At 39.8% G+C, this 9,667-nt stretch overlaps 1 protein-coding gene across 1 annotated transcript in view; it reads right to left on the bottom strand.

The window, feature by feature from the left end:
• Positions 1 to 9,311: 9,311 nt before the first annotated feature.
• The window catches only part of sema4f (sema domain, immunoglobulin domain (Ig), transmembrane domain (TM) and short cytoplasmic domain, (semaphorin) 4F), an 11,724-nt gene continuing 11,368 nt past the window's right edge, over positions 9,312 to 9,667 (bottom strand). Inside the window, exon 13 of the mRNA XM_030780744.1 lies at positions 9,312 to 9,667. This exon is cut by the window's right edge and continues 435 nt beyond it. Coding sequence (XP_030636604.1) covers positions 9,312 to 9,667 — 356 coding nt within the window.

The raw sequence follows: 9,667 nt of genomic DNA, 5'->3' as shown, positions 1-9,667 counted from the left end.
CTAAATAGCAGTTCATTTCATAACATTATTTAGTTAATTTTTTAGACTGTGTGACACTATCATATACTGGATGGCAGGGCCAGCTCAAGCCTTTTTGGGGCCCTGAGAAGAATTTGATTGGGGGCCTCCTAGCGCCTCCGCGCCGCCAATACTACTGTCAATGCTTTATCATTCCCACACCTACTGTAAATCTAACACACGCATTATCAGTCTTATTAGTTGTAGTTGTGTTGCTTACACCATACCAATGACAGCCTGACATGTTTTCTACCCTATGGTTTTTAATCTTAAAAGGTAGTAAACTCACAAAAGTCGTCTGGTGTTACTTTGCACTTTGATATTCAAAGCGATACAGTACTAAGTGGCATGGCCTACTGAACGTGGTGTACTTAAAAGTAACAAAATAAACCAGCAGACAATGCATTTACTGTAAACAAGTTAACCACTTTAATTACTTTTGGTTTAAAAAATCTGCAACGTGCCAAAGTGCAGAACATAGGACGGAGTATTAGGGCCACATTGAGAGAAAAAAATTCTGAGATTTCGAGAGCAGGGTCATAAGATTACGACAATAAAGTCGTAATTGAGAGAAAAAGTGATAAAATTACGAGAATAAAGTCGTAATTTAATGAGAACAAAGTCACAATATTTCAAGGAGAAAAGTCGAAATAGTACGAGGCTAAAGTCGCAATTTTACGAGGAAAAATATTACATCTCATTACATCTCATAATATTTTACCAGTAACCAACAACACGGGCGAGAGGACAGTCAAGGGCAGCCTGAGCCTGCATCTGGCAACTGCTGTTTGTCTCAGGCGTCGTGCCTTGCCACACACATCAGGTAACTTTACTTAACCATCTTATCCTTAAACGTTTGATAAATGCGGTTTACTTGTTGAGCAAATACAGGTTTACAGTTTCGTTCCTCATTTTAATGCAGGCGGCAGGCTACTCTACCCCTCTAAAATAACACATAGCCTAAAATTACGACACTATTCCGTAATGTTATCATTTTTTTCTTGTAAATTCTCGTAGCCTAATAATATGACCTCGAAATCTCAGATTTTTTTTCCTCAACATGGCGCTAATACCCCGTCGTAAGAACAACAATCAACTACAATTAATATCAGCTTAGAATGAACAGAAGGATATGTCCTTTTTGCGACATCAATTCTTAGCTGCTTTTTCCACTGGCGCAGAGGAGAGGACTGTAACCTAACGTTAATCTGACTGACTGTGCTTGCATCAAAATGCAGTTAACGCCCGTTACAGTGCGCATGCACATGAACATGATACTAGCTCTGACAGAGGCAGGGGGAATTGATTAAACCAGTAATATCAGCTAGTCAGCCAGTTAATGTAATATTGCGTTTTTGTATGATTACCACTGATATATCACAAAGGGAAGAAAAAAATTCAAGAACTCTTATGGGACATTTCATGCGCTCTTGGGGGCCCTCTGGTGGCCACGGGGGCCCTAAGCAGCCGCTTTGTTCGCTTATCTTTCGGGCGGGCTCTGCTGGGTGGGCCCTAAGACAGCTTTCCTTCCTCCACCTGAAATAACTATTTGGCCCCTAAAGTAATTAAATCATTAAGCGTGAATGTGTGTGTGTGTGTGTGTGTGTGTGTGTGTGTGTGTGTTAGAGAGAGATGGGAGAACAATGAGGATAAAAGAGGAACAACGTGAAGAGAATTCTAAACATTCTCTCTCAGAGGGGAAGAATGTTGCTTAACTGAACTATGGGACGGTTTTGATCATTGTTTCCTCCTCAGATGAGGAACAGCGTGACTCCACTTTGTATGCATATCAGTCCCATGCATGCAAAATGCTGTTGTTTTTTTTTTCAATAGACTCATTCACTTATCTATATTTTATTTATATGTACATGAGTGTCTTATTAATGGTCTCTGAGGGCACATCGCTATGGGGGGAAAAAAAGGGCTTGCCGTGAACTGAGCTTGAAGACTTTTCTTTAAGGGGCTTAACGTGTTGTCTTAAGGTTTATTCACTGTGCACACAGGGACCAAATGTAGTAGCTGGCACTTTCAGCTCCATGTTTGCGTATCCTATAATGGTTAACAGGTTTAACTGCCTTTTATTGAAAGTGAAAGTGATGTTTTCACACAGACACGGTTTTTTGAAATTTTTTTGTATGTGAGGAACAGCACAGAGTATGTGAATATCACGTTATCTTAACTGCTTTTGGCGAGTGTGTTCTCTTATTGAATTATTATTCACTCTTTGCTTAGGTGGATTAACGGACAGCAGACTCAACGCTCAGTCATGAACTTGTCTCGTTTGAGAATGAGGTGTGCCTGCATGTTTCTCTTCACGCTTTCCTACGCGTCCACGTCAACATCAGGTAAGGCATATTTTCAGTGGAACGTTTGATATCTTATATGTCTGTGTGGCTGTGTGAATGTATGTGTGCTCAACCGTGATTTTGAATGTTTCAGGTTGATTCGAAAGAAAACAGAAAAAGTTCAAACGGACATTGATGGTTGATGTGTTGCGTTTTCTTTCAGTCACAGTTTCCTCCTTTCTCAGTGAACGTGTAATATCATAACCGCACTTTTCACTCAGTTTCACTTCAGAAATTTTTTTTATCAATGAGTTCATCTCCAGCATGACACGATGTTCTTCATATTATGTCAAATTGTAATACACTTTGGAAAGCCAATAATCAGGAAAAAATATAAAATGACTTGAATGTGCCAACTATTTTTAAAACACCTTGCTGGGAAAACAACTTTTTTTTTCTTTTTAAAAAACATATTTGCACATTGTCACACTTTTCATGTTTTCATTTTGTTTAACCTCTCACCTATAATAATGTTCACCTATAAAACAGAATTCCAGCCATCCATGAAGATGCTTTAATGCTTTGTTTGCAGAGTTTCAGGTTGTTGGTTCAGTCGACCCGCTCGTAGCCGTAGCCGGTGAAGACCTCGTTCTTCCCTGTCACCTCGAACCCAGCGTCAGTGCCGTAAACATGACCGTGGAATGGTCTAGACTCCACGCGCAAGACCCCGTAGTGCATCTCTACGAGGACGGCGCTGACGAAAACAGGGATCAGATTCAGTCTTACAGAGGAAGAACATCACTGTTTAAAGAGGAACTTCATAGAGGCAATGCCTCATTAAAACTCTCCAGTGTGAGACCCACTGATGAGGGAGAATATAAGTGTTACATCCAGTCTGAAAGCAACCACAACAACATAACAGTTCATGTCCGAGTTAAAGGTGAAAGTCCTTTAAACTTATTTTTGGACACAGTTTATAATATGAGGTGATTTTATCGTTTGATTCATATGATTTTGTGGTATGAGGTGTTTCTAACCTCTCAATGGTATTTTCGCACAGCTCTGGGGACTCATCCTCTCATCTCATTGGAGGGTTATAGTCATTTGGGAGGTGCCCGTCTGTCGTGCGAAACCAAAGACTGGTGGACGGAACCAGATGTTCAGTGGCTTGATGGTGAAGGAAACATTGTAACTGATGTTGACACTGAGACGCAAAGACAAACAAAAGGTGTCTCTATAAAAAAACGCATCACTGTAAAGCGGGGTAATGCTGACGTCTTTCTGTGCAGAGTTACACAAAATGATCACATGATGGAGGCACAGCTCATCGTCTCAGGTGAGTGAATTTAAGGAAAAAAAATCAGATTTTATCAACAGCTAACGCTCATGCACATTGCATGAAGATATGCAGGTATACATAATATTTGAAAAATTAGGTATGAGTAAGGTGTATCTATCCATAATATAATAATGTATAAATAACGTATGTACTCAATTTATAAATAAAGTTTATTTATAAATGTATTAAACAAGTTTCATTTGATTCATTTATGCATAGCTAATGCATATAAGCAGCGTGTGAATGATTTATGTAATATGTGAATGCGTAGAGAGATTAATGGTAAACTATTCCAGAACATGTGATATTGACTGATATTCTTTTGGTTTGCATGTTTCAGATGATGTTTTTCATGCCTGGAGGAGTGCTGTTACAATCATCACTCTTTTAATATGTATTATTGCTATTGGAATGACTGCATCCTTTTATTTTATTCATCGAATGAGAGGTAACATCCCGAGTTCTATCTGACTTAAGAGTATTTACAGCTGGATTAAAAACAGCTCCAGAATTAATGTCATTCTAAACAGATTAGGCCACAACTACCATCTCAGTCATTGTCTAAATCAGGTGTAAAGGGCATCAGAAAACTTTTTAAAATCGTTCAAAAATGTAAAGCACTGCTGTACAGCTTCTTTATCACATTCTTTGATGATCTCTGTTGTAACTGTATAAAACATTTTCAGTATATATACATCATACATACATACATACATACACACACACATACACACACACACACACATATATATATATATACTGTATGAAGCTTTGGTGATAATATACACAATATACATAAGATAATAAACATGTCAAACATACTATTTATATGACATGCACATGGTAATAAAGTAGATGTTTATTATAAATATATAGGCCCTAACAATAACAAAACTGAAACATTATTGAGTGACACCGAATACAATGGCGTTTTTGCAGAATACATACTAAATAATCACATACTGATCATATGATTACTGAGGTCTTTTACACTAATATTCATTTTTTATGTTTGCAGAATCACAGACGAGAATAATGCAGGAAGGTGAGAGGTCTCTGTTGCTTATTATTAAGATATTTGCTTTTTAAATCATCAGTCCTCAACATAATTTACATTTGAAGACTAATACTTATGTTTTATGCAGTTTGCATAACGTTTGTTTGTTACTGAGCTTACCTGTTTTCTTTACTTGTTTTCTTTCTTTCTCTATAGTAGTAGTAGTAGTAGTAATAGTAGTAGAAATAGAAGTATTGTGGCTAGATTATGCATAAAGTGTTGAGAATGTCTAACTACTCGCACCAACTGAATCAATCGTACGTATGTTTACAGATTTTGACCGCAAGAGAATACATGCAGGTGAGTGTCTTACCCCACCAACTCACCTCTTCAGTACAGAAACACGTCAGACAAACACTGCCACCTGCTGGAGTGTAGCGTTGTCCTGCCATTAAGGCAGTCGCTTGAAATGAGGTGCAACACAGACCTTGAAACCTATAGATGAGAAATATTAATAAGAATACCACGTGTTTACGTCTTTTATAGGCTGCTTCCAGCTGGAAAAAAACCCCCAAAACATTCCTAATTTGAGGAAAGAGGCAATTTTCCGTATCTGAAAAAGAGCCCATTAACTGAGACAAAATTTAGACTTTTTTGTGTGTCATTTTCATTTACTCTAGCATTAACAGACTGTCAAATTGTTTCCTTTTTTCTCCCTCATTTCCACAGTGGACGTAAACCTAGATGCTAACACAGCAAATGCTGAGCTTATCCTGTCCAGAGACAGGAAACTGGTGACATGCGCGGATACGAAGCAGGATGTCCCTGACAGTCCGGAGAGGTTTGATTATTCTGTGTGTGTGTTGGGAGAGGAGGGCTTCTCCTCTGGGAGATTTTACTACGAGGTCCAGGTTAAAGGAAAGACCGCGTGGGATTTAGGCGTCGTTAGCGGGTCCGTTAACAGAAAAGGGTTAATTTCACCGAAATGTGAAGACGGATTCTGGGCCGTCCGGTTAAGGAATGGGAACGAATATCAGGCTTTGGAGTCTCCTCCTTTAACCCTGTCTCTGCGGAAAAAACCAAAGAAGGCTGGGGTGTTTGTGGATTATGAAGAAGGCGTGGTCTCTTTCTATAACGTGGAAGCCAAAACTCTTATCTACTCTTTCACGGGTCAAACTTTCACAGCCAAACTTTATCCATTCTTCAGCCCTTGTCTTACCAACGGTGGAGTAAACTCAGCTCCTCTGATTATCACTCCAGTCAAGACACAAAATGGGTCCTCACAATGTTAACGGGCTCACAAAAGTCTCACAAATTTCGGTTTCTTTATATATTACAGATAACATACTGTAGGGACTATGTTGGCTTGTATGAGTCGTTTGCATGGGTGACGTAGACAGTCATAATGACCCTTGTAAATATCACACCAATGTAGAGGTTCATTGTGAAATTCTCTGGGTATTTCTCCAAAACCACCAGAGCTAGCAGAGATAACATAGGTTGTGTTGTTTCAATATGATTGTTAATAAGAAAGGATAACTGTATATTTGTCCCACCAAAACTGGCCAGGAGAGTCTGAAAGAACTCTGAAATTAATATTCATCATTTTGCCACAACATTTATGAAAATAAATATTTGTAATTGTCTACATTTTTTTTGTTGCTGTTGTTGTCTGAGTTCCCTGAGATTCTTGAAAAAATATATTTCATTGTCTAGTTATTGTCAACATCTCTCTAACCACATTCTATGAGTCCACTTTTTAATTGCAATACCGTAAAAGTTATAATAAAATTATTCCGATTGTCTGTCATGTTGTTATGTTTTCATGTTCAGATGTACTGTGTGTACGTTTGTTGTGAAAGAACTTGACAGAAGTACAAACCTTCCAGTATTGTTGCTGTATTTCGCACTCATACTGTATACAGCACAATAAATGAAATTAGCTTCATGTCCAGTTGGGGGCAGAAAACTAAAACAAATCAGACAAGCATGACATAGAGGTAGCTTTACTTTATTTACAAAAACGTCAGTGTGCACTTACACACATATGCACAGTTATCAGTGTGCGCACACACACACACACACACACACACACACACACACACACACACACACACTATACACATACACACAAACATACAAATATTTCCATTGAATGTACTTAAAACAAACATACATTTGTCTTATATAAATTATAAAAATAAAACATTCGAATTGAATTGAACACGTATGCACATTAATAAACATTTTTTTTTTCAAAATAAAGAAAAAAAAAGAGAATGTAACACCGCAGGATAATCACATCTATCACACGTGTGATAAGAACCCCCGAGTTAAGCGGGAAGAAAGCAACAACAACAACATCAACAACAAAAAAAAACATTAACCAATTTACAGTGTCTACACTGATTTTTGGGATGTATAAGATACAAAGGGCATTCAAATGGTTTCTCTAGGTCAGAGAATCTAGAGTTTCTAGAAGTTTCCACAGAGTTTCTAAGAGAAACTTCTGTAATAACGTGTGGATTGCCTGCGTACCTATGGTCATTTGTGCTGAGGGGAAAGTGGAGCTACATGCAGCGGACAGATATAGTATCCCAAGAGTTACATTCTCTTCACATATTTATTAGTATTTATAAGGATGAAGAAAAAAATGAAGAAAATAAAATAATGGAATGATACAGAGTTGAGACTGAAATTTCAGCTTAACCAAATGGCAGTGACATGCACTTTTAGAAATTTATGTGAGAGAGAAAGAGGGAGAGAGAACAGAGAGAAAGAGGGAGAGAGAACAGAGAGAGAGAGGGAGAGAGAAGAGAGAGAGTGGGAGAGAGAAGAGAGAGAGAGAGAGAGAGAGAGAGAGAGTGCCCTCTAGTGGTGAAAAGTGTTAGTTCTTACGCAGTTATGAAGCCACAATTGGAAATGCAGATAACCAAACAAAGAATACACTTTTTTTTAAAAAAAAACGAAAATGTTATCTGTTTCTGTTTCTTTTATATTCACATACATTTACATAGTTTTAAAATAGACATCATTATGGCTACATAGTATTTCACTCTTCAACGTGAGAGTGAATTTTCAGCTCATAGATTCAACTCCACATTATGTATAATACAGTTTCATTGTAATTTGGATAGCTCTGTTCTCCCAAACATTCTCTCTTTCTCTCATTCACTTTGGTGGCAAGACTGTACTCTGGACATAAAGATATTTGTTCTTTTTGTAAATTGAGGATTTTTTTTTAAACCTTTTAAACTAACATTTGTGCAGTGGCAAATGCCATTTTGTAGGCCAAGGTATCTCTCCAAGTTGCCTTGAATATCAAAGGGAATCCAAAATAATAATAAAAAAAAGATAACATTGCTAAATTATTAGGATTTGACTCCAGAATGGATTTTTTTTTAACTCTGCCAATACCAGCATGAAGGCAATACATTAAGAGACTCAAAAAAAAAAACGACAAAGTTTGTTTACTCCATTCCATTTTAAATTAATCATCATCTGCTCACTGAGGCTGCAGATTTGTTGCTTGGTGACGGCCAATCACGTTACTGCCTACCCCTCACAAAGTTCCATAAGGTAAGACACAACCACACATCATGGGCAACCAAAAACCACAGGGACTGCTTGCTTTTTCTGTTGCCATGACGTCCCAGGGGTCAACAACAGAACGGGGGGGGGAGGGAACAACAGACAGGCAGTCTTAATGACGTCTGTGTGGTATCCTTTCCTGTCTTTCTTTTGTTCTTTCCCTCTCTTTTTCCTCACCTGATAGATTCAGACAGTTTTAGACGTAGAGGATGCTTCATTCATGTGTCCTGTCTGCATCCGAAACGGTAAAAGAAAACATGTCGTTGTTTGCCGTCTGCCTCCTCCCTCGGCTAATGACCCCTCTCCTTGTTTGGGTTGTGTCGTGACATGACCTCAATGACCTCGGCGCTCTTGAACACATTCATCACCTCACTGCGGTCCAGCGGCATAAAGATCAACAGAGACTGAGCAGTTCTCGTCTGAGCTTTCAGCTGCAGGATCCAGTTCGGTCCAGTTTCTCTGGGTCGAGGTTCAGTCTCTTATTAATTTGGTCTCTGGACATCTCTGGTGAGATCTGGGCCTTGTGCGGGTTAGAGAAAAGGTGCGTTTGAACGTATAAATATCTCTGAAAGGAAGCAGAGACCTAACCACACAGCCAGTATTACTGCTCTGATCCGCGTCTGTGTCGGACACACGACCGGGAAGAATTTAGTGCTGGACATGCTAGAACCCTCCAGTGAGCCGTCCAACTGATCACGCGGTTCAGAGTGAGAACACACACACACACACACACACAGCCTCAGACGAAACAGTGGACACAGCAGTGAGGACTGGCTCACAGTGTTAAAGGTGGCAGTGGATCGTTTCTACAAAAGGTGGAAGTCTTTACAGAACGTGTATGTGCGTGCGTGTATGCACTCGTCCGTTTGTCTGTAGCATGATTTCACACGAGTGGTACTTCTTAGCTCCACACCTCACTCTCTGAGTTTCACACAGTGAGACGTTCTCTACAGGAGGCGGGACCCTGTTGCGTCCGATGCGTCTGAGTGCGTGAGTGTGTTTGTACGTGCGTTTGCCGATGAGTGAGGGTTTTCAGTCTCGTATCTGTGGTTTTAAATGACTTTTTTTTTTGTTTGTTTTTTCAGATGGAACTCTCCTCGCACGGGGCCAAAGGTGCCGACCTGAGGACGTGTATCTTAGCCAGCTCTTCCTCAATCCCTAGCCCCTCCCCTATATCGCTAAGCCCCTCCTCTTCTCCGTCTGGCCCCGCCCTCTCCCTGCCGTCCAGCTCCACCGCCAGGTTGACAGCAGACTCTTGCAGCTTGAGCCCACTGACGTTGGCATATATGTTGTGCCCGACCGTGTGACCTCCGTGCCCGTTCAAAGTGCCGTTTCTCTTCTCCTGCTTTGTCAACGGCATGGCCTCCGATAAAAGGCTGGCGCTGCTGGGAGACTGGGGCGTGTCCGAGGAGGGCAGCAAGTCCCGCCCTTTCTCAG

Source organism: Chanos chanos, chromosome 7 (assembly GCF_902362185.1).
Source record: "Chanos chanos chromosome 7, fChaCha1.1, whole genome shotgun sequence".
Classification (NCBI taxonomy): Eukaryota; Metazoa; Chordata; class Actinopteri; order Gonorynchiformes; family Chanidae; genus Chanos; species Chanos chanos.
This window is presented reverse-complemented; position numbering and strand designations above follow the sequence as displayed.